The following is a 20,935-nucleotide window of genomic DNA, read 5'->3' as shown; positions in this document are numbered from 1 at the left end:
AAACATCCTCAATGAAAAAGGACATTCATCTTATAATAAGTACAATTCTTGTTTATTACATATTAAGATTTATTAATTTTTTATTTGCCTAATGTCCAATGGCAAATAGTTCATGCTTAATTAGGACAAAAATACAAAATGAGGTTTGATTAATAAAAAATAACAGAGCCGTGGAACCGATGATTATTCAAACATGCATTCTTACATTGAATGTCTACATCAATATCTAGTGTCTCCTCTGATTGTTTCCCATTGGTTGCCCGACATTGGTATGTCCCTGCCACGGATCTATGGCTGTCTAATGTCAACATTTCATCACCAGACGCTATTTCTGGAATGGAGAAATGATGAAAAAAGAAATGAAACTATTTCATATTCCCTTATTTCTGAATAAATTATAGCGATGGCGAGACGTAAATCTACGATGAATTCTGCTTCCATTTATACTTTGAGTTTCTATATATCAATTTATATCAACATTAATTTCCCTTTGATTCCGATAAATGTTGAGGCTGCTAACGAGAAAGCAATTGAACCAAGGTTTCTAAAAGGTAAGTGTGCAATCATCTGATATTCACTTATTAAAACATTTCAAAATTTCTTTGCCATTTGTCGTAACCACAATTCCATCCTCCGTTTTATTTTTATATTTATCATTAAATGCGACTTTCCACTAGATACCCTTGGTATCTTCTTGTCTTTTCACCGTATACCACTTCGCATTCTCTTGACTTATAATCAGATACCCCTTGAAAGCATCTGGACTTATAAAAATAGGCCCCTTGATATTCTCTTGACTTAAAACCAGATATCCATAGATAGTCTCTGGACTTATCACCAGATATCCCTTGATAGCTTCTCTTCTTTAAACTAGATATCCCTTGATAGCCTTTCGACTTATTACCAGATATCTCTCGATATCCTCTTGATTTATCATCAGATATCTCTTGACAGCCTTTTGATTTATCACCAGCTATCCCTTAATAGATTATCTACTTGTCAATAGATTTCCCTGGATATCCTCTGACCTATCAACAGACATCCCTTGTTAGATTCTCGACCAATCACCAGATATTCCTGGATATCCTCTGACCTATCAACAGACATCCCTTGATAGATTCTCGACCAATCATCAGATATTCCTGGATATCCTCTGACCTATCACCAGACACCCCTTGATAGTTTCTCGACCAATCACCAGATATGGATATCCTCTGACCTATCAACAGACATCCCTTGTTAGATTCTCGACCAATCATCAGATATTCCTGGATATCCTCTGACCTATCAACAGACAACCCTTGTTAGATTCTCGACCAATCACCAGATATTCCTGGATATCCTCTGACCTATCACCAGACATCCCATGATAGCCTCTCGCCTTATCGCCAGATATTCCTGGATATCCTCTGACCTATCACCAGACATCCCTTGATAGCCTCTCGACTTATCACCAGATATTCCTGGATATCCTCTGACCAATCACCAGACATCCCTTGATAGATTCTCGACCAATCATCAGATATTCTTTGATATCCTGTTGATTTATTATCAGATGCCCTTGGTATGTTCTTCTAATTATTCAGATATACATTATCAGCTTGATATTATTGAAGATTATGAACTTTTGTATATCCTTTTGTCCTTCACCATAAACCTCTTAATTTATTACCAGAGTTTTTACTCTTGATATATTACCTGTGGCAGATATCCCACTTCTTCACACATCATTGTCAATATGAGGGAATTTGATGCGACTGTCATACAAGTGAGAGGTTTAGCTAGTTTTAAAACCAGATTTAATCCATCATGTTCTACATTAGAAAATGCCTGTACCAAATCAGAAATATAATATTTCTTGTGCATTCGTTTCATGTGGGGTTTTTTTCTTTTGTCGTTTATTGGGGAATTTCCGTTTTTAATTTTTCTCGGAGTTCAGTATTTTTGTGATTTTTTTTTTTTTTTTTTGTATCAGGCAGAATGCATCTTGACGTTTCATTTTATATTAAATACCTGTATACTGCTTTCGTCCGTCGCTTTTTCCGATATATTTATACCAAAATATCATTATTCTTGGAAAAGCTTCTACTTTACACATAAGTTTGATAGGACCGCTATTTTCTTTTCTGATTACGTCTGCAGGACTTGATAAAGACTTGTCTATGTTGACAAAATCATCTGTAATAAAGACAGTTCAATGCAATAGACTATGATCACAATTTCAAGTGACATAAATTTGACATTAATGGCAACTTCTTACACTTTTTTTATATTTCTTTCTGTTTGTTTGGGTTTTATGTTTTATTTTGGTTTAAAAGCAAAAGGTGTGCATACAGATTTTGATTCTTTTGGATTTTCATAAATGACAGAATGTTGACCTTTGAAATTTTTGGTTCAACTTATACATGGGAATACATGCCAAGGCTCCGTGTTGAAGGCCGTACATTGACCTATAATGGTTTACTTTTATAAATTGTTATTTGGGTGGAGAGTTGTCTCATTGGCACTCACACCACATCTTCCTATATCTGTTGTCTGTCCAACTGCTCCTAGAGTACTTTCACAAATAAAACCTTTATTTCACAATCAGTCTACGTTTACGTTATATGTCAGGATAATGTTTTTTCACTCTGCATGAGGGTGCATGGTTTGTCGGGCTAACTGCTACAAAATTTGCAAAGGCTTGACGGGATTATTTTATTTTCTTCAAATTCTTTTTAAATGACAGTTTGTCAGCTAGGTCAGTTCAAGCTCCTGTGACAAATGGTCCTGTGGTTAACCTTTGTCATTACATACTTCTTTAACAACATTAATCAGTTTTTATCTGAACTTTACACTGCCATATAAAGTTTTTTTATTTTTAACATACACAGTACTTACATCCTCTGCAATACATACTATATTGATGTAATTCGAAAGGAACAAAAAACAGCAAAAATTAATAAACTTATTCACAGGCACTTGTCTTTGAAAAATTACCTATGGTATGGTATATAATGTACTAGTAACACGATCTTTCGTATACAAGCGCCTGAGGTACTGCTTTATGGAATAAAAAAGAGCTATGGAGGGGCATCAAATGTGTCTTTAAATACAGACACAAACAATTCACGTTGAACTTCACTGTTTGCTGAAATCCAGTGTTTGAAGAACTATTATCAACATGTACATGCATAACGACAGGAGCATCATCTTAATCATGCCAATCATTAGTACTGGAGAACACAGTTTGAAAGAAGACACGAATTGTTCAGGTGTATGCTAATTCTCTCACCTGAAACCTGAATCATACTAAAGGAATACGATTTAACCAAGAGATTCCATGTTCTATAGAATATATGTTTGTTCACTCACCTGGAATCTGAGTTAAACTTAAGGAATAAGATTTAACCAAGAGATTATATGTTCTACAGAATATATGTCTGTTCACTCACCTGGAATCTGAGTTAAACTTAAGGAATAAGATTTAACCAAGATATTCTATATTCTACAGAATATATGTTTGTTCACTTACCTGGAATCTGAGTTATACTTAAGGAATGAGATTTAACAAAGAGATTCTATGTTCTAAAGAAAATATATGTCTGTTCACTCACCTGGAACCTGAGTTATACTTAAAGAATGAGATTTAACTAAGAGGTTCAATGTTCTACAAGTGTATGTTTGTTCACTTACCTGGAATCTGAGTTATACTTAAGGAATGAGATTTAACAAAGAGATTCTATGTTCTAAAGAAAATATATGTCTGTTCACTCACCTGGAACCTGAGTTATACTTAAAGAATGAGATTTAACTAAGAGGTTCAATGTTCTACAAGTGTATGTTCCCTTGTCACCAAGTTTCATCTTGTTTATGAACAGTTTACTATAAATTCTTTTGTCATCTGTATTAATATCACGTGACGTAGTGATGCGTGCAGACTTGACCAATCGTTGTCCGTTTTTGAGCCACACAATACTATCTTTTCCTATAGTATCGGATGTTGCGTTGCAAACTAGCGTTATGTCCCTTCCAACTTTCCCTTCTGCTGGTCCACTTATATCAATAACTGTAATTTTTAAAAGAAATGTTGCCTAAACATTTGCAAACTGTGAAATAAAACTTGCAAAAAAAATCAAAGGCATTAAGAAAAGCGAATACTGGTAACAATTGACCAATGTCTGTAATAGTCTTGGTAAACTTATCGATCCTTTAAATAAATTTATTTAAAAGGGTTACCTATTCAACGCTGTAACATACCTGGCAACTTTTCAAAATGCTCATGGGGGTTTTGCGTGCAAGATGGCTGACTTGTCCTAAAAACCTTGAAGGGGGCCTGCAAATACACTTTAATGTTGTTTTTTGGGGTTCTTCATACTTTAAGAAGCCTCATGTCATTGTCAAATTAATTGTTTTGTTTAAATTGTGGACAAAATTGCTCTTTCAAAATTTCAATTTGGGAGCCTCCATGGGGGAAATCCCCCTCAAATAGTGACAGTTGGCAGGTATGCTGTAATTAGATCTTTGAATATTGTTTTTATTGGTATAAATATTAATTGTGTATCAGTAAATAAAAATCAAACCAAATATAATTGTTATATTGCCCTTTCATGGATCTACAATCTGACGATACCTGTATCTTGGCCTTGCACACGGTCATGTTTTTCTCTAACTGTTTGTAACTTTACACTAAATCCATTGTATGTTGGATGTGTATTGGTTGAATATTTAGTCTTACATACATGATTTTTTTTCTTAGTTATTATTGGCTTTAAACTAGCTGTCAGTAACTGCGAGTACTCTCAGATCTGTACTTGGTGTTATTTTGTTGTTTGGATGTACAATTAAGTACCCGTCCACGTCCACTCGTTTGTAAGGTGTATTTCTGTTTGTACCCATCTGATAAATTTAGCCTTTTTTCAATAGATTTTTATAGTTTTGTTCTCATGTAGTAATGTTACACCACTGTCCCAGGTTAGAAGGAGGGCTGGTATCCAGCTTACATGTTTAACCCCGCCATATTCGGTATGAGTGTGCCTGTCCTAAGTCGTGTCGTTAGTTTGTTCTTCTGACTTTTCCCCGTCTTTCAGTTTGTCAATTGCTACTTTGAATTGAAATATATATTTTGATTTCGATAAATGGTGTAAATTGACACAATTATTAGACATTAGAATAGGATAATATATACGATACCACTTTGTTCCAAACGTATCTCCATTTCGTCACTTCCGAATTCGTTGTCAGCCTGACACACGTAGACTGCAAAATCTGAAGTCTCAAGCGACACGATCGTTAATGAAGACACAGTGACGTCATCTTCTTGGTACGTTTCAATAGCATATCGTCTGCTAGCTGAAGGTGAAAGTTTTTCTCCATTTTTAAACCAAACAACGCTCCTAGGAAAACCTCGAACTCTACATTCTAAATCACCATTTTCACTTTTCATTTTACGAACTAATGAAGATGTAACTGCTATTTTTGGAGCTCCTAAAATTAGACAAGTATACATAATCATTATAAGGGTCATTTTCCAAAAATGTCGAATTTTGAAATTATTAAAAGTTACTTATTCAAACAACTCTCTACATAAGCAAATCAAAACAAACAATACTTTACGAACAACATATTAAAAGATGCAATCTTAATGAAGTCATACAAGAATATCTTGAAACATTTTTTGATCGGTGGTACAATATTTTGTCTATACTGTTACCATTTCAAAAGAAATTTTTGGGTATTAAGGAAAGGTTTAGATAAAATGTTAAGCTTGTTTTACGTAGCCAATTAGATGGTTTTCAAGAGAATAAACTTCCATATATATTCATTCTGTGAAATAATAGATTGTTTTCCAATTTTCCAGGTTGTACTGAAAAATGCCTCTAAAAATTGGTTTTCAAAAGTTGTAAACATGACCACCAGTAATGCAAGTCTAAGATAGCAATTCATATTGTTCGGCATTTTTTTACCCTTTCAAATAAACCCAACATCAATTAAATCCATCATAAGTAATAAGTTTACTTTTCTCTTTATTTCATTGGTAACAGGAACGTACGTTTCTGATACATCACTATATAAAAGTCTATCCTGTTACCTTTTTGTCTATCCTGTAACCGATATCAGTATGGCAACTGCAAATGCTTAATTGGGAAGATTCAGACGTTATAACCTTAAGATGAGTTCAAGCAATGAAACATTTCATTCGTTTTGCACCTATATGTTAAGATAAAAAAAAATAACGTTTTTGTCTACAATTGTCTATCCTGTTACTGTAACCATAGCAACCATAGTAACAGGATAGACATAACAGGATTGACAAATTTCTTCGTTTTTGATTGCTGTTGTGAAATAACTACTCCCTTTTGATTGCTGTTGTGAAATAACTACTCCCTTTGGTGAAATTATTATGGTTTTTTATTATGAATTTGGTTTCCAACACGTTATTGCAGTTTTTACAAGCATACTGTTGGTGTAATTAATCAAAATTGTTGGTAACAGGATAGACATAAAACAAAGTACACTCTATTTTTTTCACTAAATGTCTTGAAATTTCTTTTCTCTACACTGTCGTTCAAGAAACGAGGCGTTTTAAAAGTAAAGATTACTTTGTACTTTTGAAATCAACAAATATTCAAAGGGAGAAAAATTTAACGGCTGATTTAAGTAGCGGTAACAGGATGGACATGAACCTCCCGTACGCTGATTGAATTTAGTTTGTAGATAATATGTTACATACAATGATAAAGAAGCTACGATTTTTCGTTAGAGTAATAATAAATGTTCTTAAAAAGTATCTTTTGCAGATATCAAGGCGATCAGAAAATCGAAATAAAATCATTTGAATTGTGTTTTTCTGACACTGTACGCACACAAATACCCCCAAAATCGGCCTTAAATGCAGTTTAATCTATCAAAATAGATGTTAGGTGTGTTTATTATTAATGTTCTGAATCACAAATCCGACAAGCTTTCATTTAAACCATTACAACTGAAATTTCCATTAGAAATAAAAATTTTAGCATGGGTGTACTGAAAATTCGACATTTTTTGAAAATGACCCATAACATCTGATATCTTATATTTCTTTTTTCTATACGTAAGTAGAAGTTGTGAAGAAAGGGATAACTTATGTGAATTTTTTACTAATAAACATGTTGATAATGCACATGGTTTAAGTAAGCTATAAAACCTTGTTTAATCAACCATTTTCTACATAAGAAAATGCCTGTACCAAGTCAGGAATATGACACTTGTTTTTTATTCGTTACATGTGTTTTAGCTTTTGATTTCGCCATTTACTTAAGATTTTCCGTTTTGAATTTTCCTCGGTGTTCGTCGGTATCTTTAATTTGTTAGTTTACTTTTTTCAAGAAAACATTAGAATTAGATGGACAACATATTAGCTATGAATGGATGTCTTTAAAAGCAGTCATCAACTATGATGCCATAAGTTTGGTCCCACCTCTTTTATGTGTATGTGCATACTACAATGGAATTACCTGTTTTTTCTAAGGTATAATCATGTGCCGATGACCCATATTTATTTTCTGCTTCACAAGTGTAGATACCAAAATCATTATCGTCAAGGTAGTTGATTCGGAGAGACAATATTATTGAATCTTTGTCTTCATATACATCCTGTCTAAATTTATTGGACGCTTCTGTTCTGGATATGATGTTTCCATTTCTCCTCCAAACAACTTGAGGAAGGGGATAACCCTCTGCGACACATTCAAATATAACTGTCTTACCAGGCTTCTTCGTTACTTGGTCATTTTGTGGGTATATCTGAGGTTTATCTACAAAATGGTGAAAAGAAATGTCAATGACACTTGGTCATTCTGTGGGTATATCTGAGGTTTATCTACAAAATGGTCAAAAGAAATGTCAATGACACTTGGTCATTCTGTGGGTATATCTGAGGTTTATCTACAAAATGGTCAAAAGAAATGTCAATGACACTTGGTCATTCTGTGGGTATATCTGAGGTTTATCTTCAAAATGGTCAAAAGAAGTTGCAATGGTAAACACTAAAAGAAAATGACAAATGTGGAATAAAGTTTTTCTCGTGACAAGTTCGTACCAGTAAATGCCTTTGCTTTTATGCCTTTTTTGTTTTCTTATGGCCATACTTTTATTAGTCCTTATGCTGTTTCAGTATGAATATGGTATTTTATACTTCTATTTGGGTTATACATGTAGTACACTTTCTTATAGATCTATGAACACAAAATGTACCTTGTCAATAATTATGACATGCGTTTCTGGAAGACCAGAGATAGGTTTCAGCAACCTTAGCAAGCTAGACATGCTTTTTCTTGGATTTATATATAAGAAAATGTGGTATGAGTGACAATGCGACAACTCTCCATACAAGTCACAATTTGCAATAGAAAAACCATGATAGGTCAAAGTACCGTCTTCAACATGGAGCCTTCAAGTTGGCTCACACTGAACAGTAAGCTATAGAGGTCCCAAAAAAAATGATTAGTGTAAAACCATTCAAATGGAAAAACCAACGGTCTAATATATATAAAAAAGGAGAAACGAGAAACAAGTATAAACCACATCAACAAACGACATCTACTGAACATCAGGTTCCTGACTTAGGACAGGTGCTTAAATACTTGCACATCATGAGTACATGATTCCAAAGCAGGAATGTTTACCCTTCCGGAGTATTATAAACATCACCTTTCAGTGTGACGTTTTTCGATAGCTTACCTCTGTTATTAACATTAAATATTTTTTAAAGTCAGCTAAGTTCGAAGATCAGCCATTTGTCGAAGTTAAGTATATATTCGTGTGCCATATCCTAAATCTTACTCGTTGATATAAAAAAAAACAGCTTACATCTTCTTTGTTCTAACTAATCTGAGTGAAATCGCAAAAATGATCCAAACTGCATGAAAAACGAATTAATCATACCAACAGGGCTTAACATCTATTAAGAGATTTACAAATTTCAGTATTGATATGTAAAAAAGTTAAAACAATAACTCTATAGTAATGAGAATAGGTAAAATTAGTCACTTTAGATTTACTTTGATCAGGTACTTGATGCCGGTCAATTAAACGTGGTGAACTTTGATGAAACTATGAGTTACTCAATGTTGAACTTACAATGAACAGTTACAATAATTTCTCTGGACACATTTGGTGGTAAATTATTAGATGCCACACATTCATACGATCCAGCCGCTTCTCGGGCAATATCATTTATTGATAAAACCGTACCAGTCGTTCCAAGATCTTGAAATAGAAATAATTACAAAATGAATGGTCAATATCTTGCAATTTGACAAAACTTCAGATGTGAAAAAAATACATTTAATTGTACATCCTTTATGGATACTATTGAACAATCTTGTAGCAAGATCTACAAATATAAATTATTATTAATTACACAACGAACGTAAAACAAATCACACACTTCTTAGCTGCAAGAGAACCGATTTCATTACAACGTAAAAATATGTTAAAAAGAAAGTCCAGTTTTTGTTTATATCTATAAAAATGTAGATTTCAAAACATTAACGCTGAAAAACTAAAGAGTGACTGAGTAAACTCGTTCTCATTGATATCCATGATATTTCGTGTGCAATTAAAATCTGATCCAATTTCGAATGGTTACATGATATTCGGAGGTGTAATTGCGAGGATTAGAGGAAGGAATATTGGCTACGACGTAAGGAACATATTTATTGTAATCTGTGACAGGAGTATAGTAAAACCTGTTTTAAGAGACCACCTAAGGGAGAGACAAACAGTGATCTCTTAAGACAGATGGTCCTTTAATACAGGTTTAATCTCTACTAAATGCACTACAGTGGGACCTAAAATCAATGGTCTTATAAGACATGTTTTTGCATAATATATGTGGTCTCTTAAGCAGGTTTGACCCTACTTTTCTTAATGGACAACTAAATCATGATAGTGCCTCGTAAGCCTATTAAAAATGAAATCATAACATCAATTTCATTTCATTGAACTTTTTCGGATGTTTGTCTCATTGGCAATCATAACACATCTCTTTACTTTTATATTAATTAACCACAAGAACGTTTTCTTTAAAGCTTCTTTGATAGAAACAATCCATTTTATGGATATCTTCATTTGGAAATTGTCTTCGTGAGAAATAGTACCAAAGTCAACAGAATTAAGATACCTATCACTTCAATTAAATGCCGTTACAAGAGATAATAAAGTTATTGCAGTGAGCCTCTTGTTTGTATAATATATATCAGAATAATTTTTTTCTTCATTGGAAGATAAAAGTCTTGTCGTGCCAAAGTTTCTATTATCACTGTCAATTTTTTCCGATGAGATTTACTCGATTAAATCATCATACCTGTCCGAACAATTACATTAATGCAAAAAATATATAAACTTTATGGTTTTTAGAAAAGTGAGTGATATCAAATGTTTCGTTTTATTTTCTGACCTTTAAAATTTCTTTATTCAATCATTACTAAACAAAAGATAATTTTAAATGCATTTGATATCTTTATCACATTGTATACTACATATAATAGCCGTAAAGATAAGAATTTTACAATCAATCCAAGAATTTTACAATCAATCCTACAACTTAACAATCAAAGCAAAGTGAGTATATTTTTAGAATGTTGAGTTTTATCATGTTTATGTGTTCTATTTCTGGTTATGTATTGAAAACATAAACAAATTAGATTCTAAATAAAGAAAAGTAAGTTTGCACTTTCATATCTTCTTTTATAGATATCAGTTTTTTTCAGAATCCTTTTTTTTTTAAATACTATAAAGAAAACAATTTGTTTGGATTAAGCTGCGTTTAAATAGTAAAATGTAGATGCATCTCAGTGGTTGTCTTTTATCCTTAACGCCTCATTTAATGGCATGGAAATAAAATTCGCTTGAAATTTAAAATTGTTATAGTAAGCCGGACGTTACTAAAGGGATATTCAAACTCATAAGTCGATGACGAACTGACAACGCCATGTAAAAAAAAAACACAAGAAAAACGTAAAATAAAGACAATAAATAGTTTATGATTTTTACTTGAAGGATCTTAGTCTGATATCATTATCAGTTCAAATAAGGTCCCAGCTAATGTAATGACACCACTTGAATTGTGGTCACGTGTACTTAAAGTTAGCTGTAACCGATGAAATAAAACTACAGAATTGTTTCATAAATTTAGTTTTGCACCAGGATATTTCGATGGCTAGTTTAATAGGATTTTGTCTCATCCTTCATACCATAGATAACAGATCTCTTCCTACCTTCTTTTGTCTGCTCGGGTGAATCTGTTTCTACGGTTCTGTACCAGCTGATTACAGGTTCCGGTTTGCCTGTAGCTGCACATTTTAATGATAACGTATCCCCTTCCATTACTATTTTAAGGTTTGGTGTAGATCTTTGTACGTCCAGCGTTGGTGGTGCTAAATTTGTTTTGCAAAATAAAAATACAGTTTAGAATGAAATTCAAAACAGTGTAGCTGTGGCCATTGATTGACACATTAAAATCATCCATTGACTGGGACAATTTACGTGAACGTTTGTCTGTAACGACCACTGTTCACGACGTACCTACGATAGACATTTAAACTGTGGGGTCACCAAAGGTTTCTTAACGCCTTTAATTATAAAATAATTCGAAAAATTAATCAGGAATAACCTTTGTGTTTTGATTTATATAATTGATATAAATCAAAATATCGTGTTATTTCTGGTGACCCCATAGTTTAAGTGTCTTTAAAAAGTACATAGTGAGCATTGGTCGTTACATGCAAACGTTCACCTAAATTGTCCCAGTCAATGGATGATTTTAATGTGTCAATCAATGGCCACAGCTACACTGTTTTGAATTTCATTCTATTCCAATGCACGAGTAAGAGATGACTGTTCAGTCTTTCTTTGGTGTAAATATCTAGCGAAAAGTTGACCAAAGATCTCAACTCGAATTCTAAAAACAAAAGGAAACATGCAAAAACATGAAATCGAGGAAAAATTAATGTGTAAGTTAACCTGACTGAGCTAAGTCAAATATTAAACAGAGAAAACATGTTGGAAACCTTTAGGCTAATTATCAACTATCCATGGAAGTACTATGTCGTTGATGTAATAGTTTCATAGAGAACTAGCATTATAGATTTTTGTTCTCTATCACTGACCACCAATTGCAAAAGTTTATATTTTTGCCATATTGACATAATACTTACATTGTATTTTTAAAGTGACATGTTTCTCTGATTGTCCACCTAACACCATACATATGTATATTCCAGCGTCAGATTCCCGGATGTTGTCTATCACTAAGTTATAGTCTGTTTTGTAGGGATGTTGTACAGAGATTCTGTCATCTTGTGAATACAGATGGGTGTCTTTAGCTATAGCACCACCGCTCGGTGAAAACCATATAATCTGGAAATGAATATAACCATAAAGATACGAATATATGATTTGACTAAATCGGCTTATATATTGGAGTTTGTCAAATGTTACATATTGTTTCGTTGGTTGAAATGCTTAAATGTTTGTCGTGTTGACATTTTTTTATTTTCTTTATATCAAATTAGTTATGTTCAAGAAAGACGAAACATTGTAACGCTTCATTGTGAGAAAATGAATATCCTTACTTAGTAAAATAGTAAGTCTGGCTTTTACTTTAAAAAAACAAACAATGCCACACTTATACTTGAATCTCCTATGTTATACTTACACTAGAACATGTTACACTAGAATATTCTCATATATACTTAAACTAGAAAATCGAGAGTTTAACTTATACCAGAACATGTTACACTAGAAAATTCTCATAAATCAGTCATTTCAAAATAATGTACATATTCGGAATCTGAACTTTTCCAAAAAAAAAGTTAAAATAAATGCAAATTAATTTAAAAAACCAATAGCATATTGATTTGTTAATATTTTTTTCAAATATGCAATCTTACCAACACTTGAGAAAATTTTATTTTAAAATTGTGTGTCAGCTTGTGTCAGATTTTGTCCATCCTGTTACTTTTTTTAACTGATAGCAAAAGTGATTATAGAAAAGAAAATATCCAATGAAAAGTGTGGCTCACATTTGCATAGCAGTGTTCATTTGAAATCACATTTACATTTTTCATTTATGTAGATTACCCAAAAAAAATCTGCAGATAGTCGGTACGTTCAGGAAAATCATCACATTTCTTATTTTTCAAACACTCTTAAAAAAATATTGTGGAGACAGTGGCATTGAAAATTTACTATTATGTCCCTTTTCAATTATACTAACTGGAAACTTAGTCAATAGATCAGTTATGTTGATTGTAAAAATTATTTTACACATTGTTTGGGGTAACAGGAACGAACAAAGGCAGTAACAGGGAGGACAAAGTGGTAACAGTAGAGACAAAACATAATTTGGGTCACGAAAATCAATAAAAAAAAACTGGATTTTGAATTTCATAGGGATACGAACGGGAGATATAAGTATCTAAACATTATACACGAACTATTTATACGTGTATCAACCCTGTCCGGGTCAAACAAACAAAACAAAACAAAAACAAAAGAAAAATTGGTATTGGTGTTTTTTGTTTTTTTTTCGCTAAGTATGAAGTAAGATTTGGTTGCCGCAAGTCGTAAAAATCAGTACATAAGATGACATGCCTTTCTGTGAACTACCGCTTTTAAGACCAAGTTCAGCATGTTGGTTCTTATTTATTTATCATATTCTCTTCCTGATTATGCCTTTAAGTGTCCACTGGAGGCTAACCAATCACCAGAACAACCACCCATCGTACCGTCTTAGAGAAGGTTGAAGATATAGGCGTAAAAAGCAAAACTAATTTCATATGTTTAAAAACATGAGGACAATTTAAAGAACAAAACAATACAACTGAACGAAAATTCAAATTATTTTTTCTTATTGTCAATGATTCTGATATACATGTATCTAGTTTTTGACACATTTTAACACTGAAGGCTTGTCATTCTTGGATTTTTGGATCATCTCCATAAGTTCACGAAGAGGTTCTGATTTTATTTGGATTCGGAATGATAGCCAATATTCTGGAAGTTGTAGCAGCGTCTCTCAATGGTTTTGGCAAAGAAAAGCACGGAGGCTTCCAAAAAAAAAAGGGGGGGGGGGGTATGTCATTATAAAAATTATTAAAATGAATAATACACACAGATTGGCCGCTGGTGTTCGTATTTATATTTGGAATGGCAAATATATCAATGACCTGCAACTTTAAGAAGGCAATAAATCCATGGGTAGAAATTCTTATATCAATTAATGGGTCGACTCATACGTACATGATGTGCACCTACTGTAGACTAAAATTGGTGTTCTAATAATATTTGTATCTCCTTATATCATCTCATTTAAGTATGATAGTGGTAGCTGTGAAATATCATGTGACGGAGAAGGGATTTTCATTGTTATTTTATGAATAGGGCAGGGGAGTTCAAACCACAACCAGAGGTATAATATACCCACATTTATATTTTGTTCACCCCCCCCTTTTTTTTGAAATAAAAGCAATTCTTTTGTGTCATGAGTGTTGCTGTCGTCTCGCAAGGTTTATATCTCTATTTGCCTGTAACGAGAAAGAATCATGTCTCTAAGAAACCAGTACAAAAGTTGCATGGCAAAATATGATAATGATAGTTTTACAACCCAAGCAGAACAAAATAACACATCAAGGAACAAAATGAACCAAATTAAGTTCAGGTACCAAAGAAAACACTTAAGTACAAATCGCAAAGTGTAAAGCATTCAAAGAGTATTGAAAAGAAACAATGCTTATTCTATATGACACGCTTGAATAATAGCTACATACAGTAATATCGGCAACTGAATTCTAAATAATAGTTGCACAATTAATAATTTTGTCCATCCTGTTACCAGTCAAGGTAGCACTTGACTTGTTCTAGAAATACCTCAATACAAATGTACATTTTATGAATTAATATACCGTACGGTAATAAATATGTGTAACAATTTATTTGCGATAATGTAAGAGGCATTTTGAGTTTTCTTACAAAGTATGTCTATCCTGTTACCATTTTTGTCCCTCCTGTTACCACTGTCTTTGTAACAGGAAGGACAGTAACAGGATGGAAAAATTGGTACATAACTTAAATTGGTTTTAAAATAGTCGCTTCCTAATAATTGATGTAGTGTTTTTATACTTCCGGCCCATGCCTAAGTTACGGTAACAAGCGTTTCATTAGTCTTATGCAATTAAAAATTATCTATCAACTGGTAACATTAAAGACATTATAAAAAGGTACGCATACATCAATACCTACCGATCTTTTGATTCTGATGACCAAAATCTTTCCACATAAAAAATTTCACCATGTCGTTACGTCCTGTATCCACGCCTACGACGTCACCATAAAAAACCGCCGTTATTTGAGGGAGAAAGTAGTTTTATTCCGTAAACAAATAAATAGTAACAGGAAGGACAAACATTGATGAACAGACATTCCAGTGACTGTGGAATAAAAGTTGTCATGATTTGAAACATGGAAAGTTATTTATTTTTAATTATGATGTTACTAAATGAAGAAAAATCATTCTGTTTACCTTTAAATGCAGTTTTATGTACAGAAAATTTGAATGCAAATGTTATTTATCAAAAATGAACGCATGGAAATTGGCGAATTTTCTTACTTCAACGAATATAAAAAAAAATATGAAACTTTTTGCACACTAATATTTGCATGTACTATCTTGCACAATATGTAAACTCTTATGTTAAATTGAAAAAATATGTCAAACTTACAAATAAAACAGACAATAGACAATAACCGAAAAATGTACATTTTTTTGAAATGACTGAAATACTCAAACTAGAAAATCGTGAGTTTAACTTACACCAAAATATCTGAGAGTTACTTACAGTAGAACATGTTACACTACAACAAAATCATGTATATAAGCAAACTAAAAGATCATATGTTTTGCATACAGCAGTAAATCATAAGTTTTACTTACACTAGAAAATTACACTAAAAAATCGTCATACAATGTTTTTACTTGAACAAAGTTTAACTTACACTAGAAAATCCTAAGTTTTTGACGATACATGGTAATACAACTTGCTTTCCTTTTATAGAAGTAATGGTCAAAGAATCGTCGTTTAAAAATGGCGCACCTAAAAAATAAACAAATGCAACATTAAAAATAATCCACTTGTTACAATGTACTCATACATCCTTTCCAATGCTTTAAAATTTTAGGATTTTGGCGTTCCTGATAAAGGTTAATTCAGAAAAGCGCTTCCGACGCATGAAATATATTGAGAGATGTTTCCTTTAGTAAAATAATCAGCAAACATTTGTGCCCCGAAAGAAGGGCGCACAGTATTCTTTGTTGTATAGCCGTCTCATTGGCAATCATAAAGCATCTCTTATTTTTCAACGTAGTTAATTTTCTAATTTCATCTGATTTAAATGTAAGTGCAGCACATGATCAGTGAAGATATAAGTGACAAGAATAAACATATTAGTGTCTGGTCATGCAGGGGTTTTGCCTAGAACTGATTCATCTGAAATTGACAGAGAAGATGTAGTGACAACAGAGAGCTCCATAATGGAATTCAATTATAATAGTCCATTCGATGGGTTTGACTGCTTAAAACAAACGTTTTTGATGTTGTTCATAAGTATCTTTTCATGTGGTGCATAAGTGTTTCTCGTTTCGCGTTTTTTATATAGATTATACCGCGTTTTTTATATAGATTATACCGTTAGTTTTCCCGTTTGAATGGTTTTACACTAGTAGTATACTAATTTTGGGGCCCTTTTATAGATTACTGTTCATTGTGAACACCGTATGTTTACCTATAATGGTTTACTTTTATAAATTGTGACTTTGCTGGAGAGTTGTCTCATTTGGCACTCATACTATATATCTTCAATTATCTATTTATTCCTCAAAAATGATAGATGTACTTGAATTGGTTTTTTTGTCGATTATTACATATTGTATATGCATTCTGATTTTTATACTTAAATCTACTGGTGTTTTGTCGCGAACACATTTGGCTAAAAGAACTATGGCGGTAGCAGTATGTACATAGATGTAATACCCATTACATCTATGGTATGTATAAGTCGATAACTTCTTATCTATTGTATCATCAACACATATTTTAAATATCCATACGTGTAACGAATGTCAATGCAAAGTTTTAATCTATGGAATATTTGTTTCACGTCGTTGGCTTCATCAAGATATCAAACAGTCATGACGTGAATACCGTCTTCAATTAATATAAATATTAAAAAAAAAGTTTGACATTTAGAAAATGCTTTAATGTGGGTGTGGCGCAATTGTAATGCAGTTCATAAGATTTTAATCAAGATACCTAAATATCAGTTGCAAACAAAAAAATCATCTATACAATATAGTACTCCTAAAGAGATAAGGTTCGTGGTATCCCCGAGGAGAAGGTTAGGGCTTTACATTCATTTGTAAGCAGGTGCACACATTTTCTATGATAAATTAAAAAAAAACTTTAAAAAAGCGACCTGATTTCACTGATAATACGTCTAAGAAAAATATACTATGGCATAGCTTCCATTTTTACAAATATTGATATCATGAAAATTTTATAACTTTATTGCTTTCGTATTTCTTTATCTATTCGAAGAAATGTTTTAATGTAACTCTGTTAGAAACAAATATGACACATGTGCTGTTAAGTTATTATATAAGCTGTAATTGCTGAGGTTATTGTGTACGAATACATTTCAATCTGTATATTTTTAAACCTTTTAGATAAAATTCTCTCGGGGAAAGAAATATTTCAAATCTACAAGCAAGTCAAAACATATGGTAAATCTCGAAGAGTGCAGTGAAAGTTTTAATCAATGAACATGAAGCTACGGTGGAAATTCAAAAGATGTATTAAGGAGGCTCGCGGGTAGAAGATTTTTAGAAAAAAAAATATTTTTCATTACAAATTTTATTTATTACCTTGAGTAGTTTTGACTTTATTATTTGGTACAAAAATCATTCCAAAAAATCAATTCGTGTTGGCCCCAGGTGAATTTTAAAATGAAAATGCTCCAAATTATCTCCCTTTGGTTCAAAAATGTCATTTCCTGTAATTTAGTTATTTTTTTATTTCGATATTACCGCTATTTCTGCCATTAGTTCAACAGAAAAAAGGGACATTAACAAAAAAATATGCTTCTTTCGAAGGCAGATTGTGAGCGTAAATGAACGGTGACCCCATTATTTTATTTTATTTTTCTATAAGGTATAAGATAAAGTTCATTTATAGAAAAATATAGAGAAATCCTAAAAAAATTGATTTAGACCAAAAATATCGTTTGAAATAAAAACACGTCATGTTATAATGTTATATTATGTTATGTATTAAAGATCACTATGTTCATTTATTGTAATGTTTTGGTCAAGTTTTGTTGGTAAAACAGTGAGGAAAATATCGTTCAATGCCGTTTCAGGATAAAAATATGATAATTCTTACAAATTTTAAACTTAACAAAAAACAAAAAATGATAAGTGTTCAGTTTACTAGTCACTGTCAGTATAAAGTCAAACTAAATACTAAAGGATCATAAAACAGGTTCAATCCACCATTTTCTACATAAGCAAATGCCTGTACCATGTCAGGAATACGACAGTTGTTAGGCAGCAACCATTTGATTTTCTGGGGGGGGCTATGGTTTTTTTTGGAAAAAAAAGTTTGTTTCCAGTTTTGGGAGAAAAAAATAATTTGTTTTTGATTCTGAGAAAAAAAAATTGTTTGTTTCACCCTCAGCTGCCACTATATGTAATGCTAAAATTGAAAGAAAAAAATTGTTTTCGACTTGTCGTGAAAAAAATAGATTGTTTTTCGCCACAGGCGAAAAAAAAAATTTGCCCAGAAAAAAAAACCATAGCCCCCCCCAGAAAATCAAATGGTTGCTGCCTTATCCATTCATTTGATGTGTTTGATCTTTTGATTTTGCCATTTGATTAGGGTTGAATTTTCCTCGGAGTTCAGTATTTTTGTGATTTTACTTTTTTCCAGAACTCCTAAAAAAAAAGTCAACATGACTTCAGTTTGTTCCTCCGTCAAATTATAACCTTATTATTTCTACAATGATAAGGAAACATCAAAACAAGAATGTTCACATATTTATCTTTACTTTTTTATTCTTTTAATGATCCCTACATACACATCAAGATCCTTAAAAAAGAATTTAAAAATTAAAAAAGATTATTATAGCAGATGTCTTGTCGGAGTTAATATTCTGTGAATGATTGATTTATTGGTTTCTGTCAAGCTAATGACTTCTGTTTTCTTGATTTGAAATTGAATATGATAATATCATTTATCAAAACGTTCCCCTTTCAAAATGTAAGATTTTTTTTTAAAAAGCTAAACTATTTTGAATATCCAACTACAAAATTACAATTATAGTGTCAAAAACCAACTTGCATTTCCCTGATAGAGATCATATTGGCAAAAGACAAGATAAGTGTGATGCTATCATGAATGGTAATATATAAATAGGAAACACTCGAAGTAAAAGCCGGGAGAGCCGTAAAACCTGGTTTAACTAGCAACTTTATTTTCTTTCCGTGCGGCAAGTGTATTCTATCAAAAGGAAAAATGTTTTCATTTCGGGGCCTTGTATAGCTGACTTTGCGGTATGGGCTTTGCTCATTGTTGAAGACCGTACGGTGACCTATAATGGTTAATTTCTGTGTCATTTTGGTCTCTTGTGGATGGTTTTCTCATTGGCAATCATACGTGACATCTTCTTTTTCATATTCACAGAAATAATAATAACAATCGTTTATTGAATGTCTCGTTCCAATGTGTTGAATTTAGCAATAGTATTGTAGAACCATGCTTTCATCATTAATTGAAACGTCTTTTGTTTCTGTAAAACCTACATTTTGAGTATGTTTACCATGCATCATACTTTACACCCTCTCTTGTAACGTGGTTAGAAGCATGTTCTCATATTTGTCTACACGATTAATAAATTGCAAACGTCATAGACAACGAAATATTTGACACAACATCAAGTAAATTATAGAATTGTAATGTAACAACTATAAATATGAAATCTGTCAGAATTATAGAACTATTATATATGACTAACAGATATAACGGTTTGTGACGGTTTCACTGTTTTCTCAATGTATAATGATATTGAAATTGTAAACGTTAAAGCCACAAATAAATAAAAACCCATGCTATATTACTTCATTGTGATACATTTTCTCATTGTATTTTATTTACTGTTTAATCTCAGTATACACTGTATTTTGTAAGGTTCTGTTTATGCCCGCGTCACACTGTCCCGATTTTTACGCCGATGGTAACACGATAATGGAAATTTTCAAAATCGGGACTAATCGTATCCAGATCGGGCTATTCGTAGTGCCATCTTTATCCATCTTAGAACCATCGGCCACTTTTTCTAGCCTTCGGGGACAACTTCGGGAAGGGTTCTAAATTTTTTAACATGTTAAAAAATCCCCGAAGGTGCGTCCGATGTTGAGGGTTCGTATTGAGTTCGTATCACCATCCTCACCATCGTATTGTCACCGGAAATGCATCTTTGCACATCGTATTGCATTCGTGTTTCCGTCGCTTCCATCGGGCAGTTTTGACATTACGAAGTCTACACGAGTAAATCCCGAAGATACCCGAAGGTCTTACGATGGCAACACGACTTCGTGAAGACCTCGTAATCCCGTCGTGTTGCCATCGAATAAAAGTACGAAGGCGACAAGATGGAACTACGACGACAATTAAGAAAGACGTTCACAAAACATGGAGCTCATATCATATGATTCTATGAGAACAAGAAAGGCGACAGCGTTGTTTCTATTAATTCAAATGGAACAAGAAGAGCAGCTATTACAGGCTCAGGATTTTCTTTTACAAGTAAAATATTATTTTTTGTCAATTTTTCATATCAAGTAACATAATGAAAATTATAA

General features: G+C 32.5%; 1 protein-coding gene across 3 annotated transcripts in view; it reads right to left on the bottom strand.

The window, feature by feature from the left end:
• LOC143073440 (contactin-5-like) overlaps positions 1-20,935 on the bottom strand; it is a 48,330-nt gene that overhangs the window by 8,686 nt on the left and 18,709 nt on the right. For 2 of the 3 annotated variants that reach the window (XM_076248990.1, XM_076248988.1), the window contains exons 2-10: positions 16,018-16,115; positions 12,180-12,381; positions 11,241-11,399; positions 9,100-9,228; positions 7,476-7,775; positions 5,173-5,466; positions 3,758-4,048; positions 2,014-2,178; positions 206-331 (exon numbers count right to left, since the gene is read on the bottom strand). In XM_076248990.1, the coding sequence (XP_076105105.1) occupies positions 206-331; positions 2,014-2,178; positions 3,758-4,048; positions 5,173-5,466; positions 7,476-7,775; positions 9,100-9,228; positions 11,241-11,399; positions 12,180-12,381; positions 16,018-16,115 (1,764 nt within the window). The remainder of the gene's footprint in view (positions 1-205; positions 332-2,013; positions 2,179-3,757; positions 4,049-5,172; positions 5,467-7,475; positions 7,776-9,099; positions 9,229-11,240; positions 11,400-12,179; positions 12,382-16,017; positions 16,116-20,935) is intronic. The other variant, XM_076248989.1, reaches the window with a different exon arrangement.

The sequence above is a fragment of the Mytilus galloprovincialis genome, chromosome 4 (genome assembly GCF_965363235.1).
Source record: "Mytilus galloprovincialis chromosome 4, xbMytGall1.hap1.1, whole genome shotgun sequence".
Classification (NCBI taxonomy): Eukaryota; Metazoa; Mollusca; class Bivalvia; order Mytilida; family Mytilidae; genus Mytilus; species Mytilus galloprovincialis.
The sequence above is the reverse complement of the archived record's forward strand: the minus strand, read 5'-3'. Positions and strand labels throughout refer to the sequence as shown.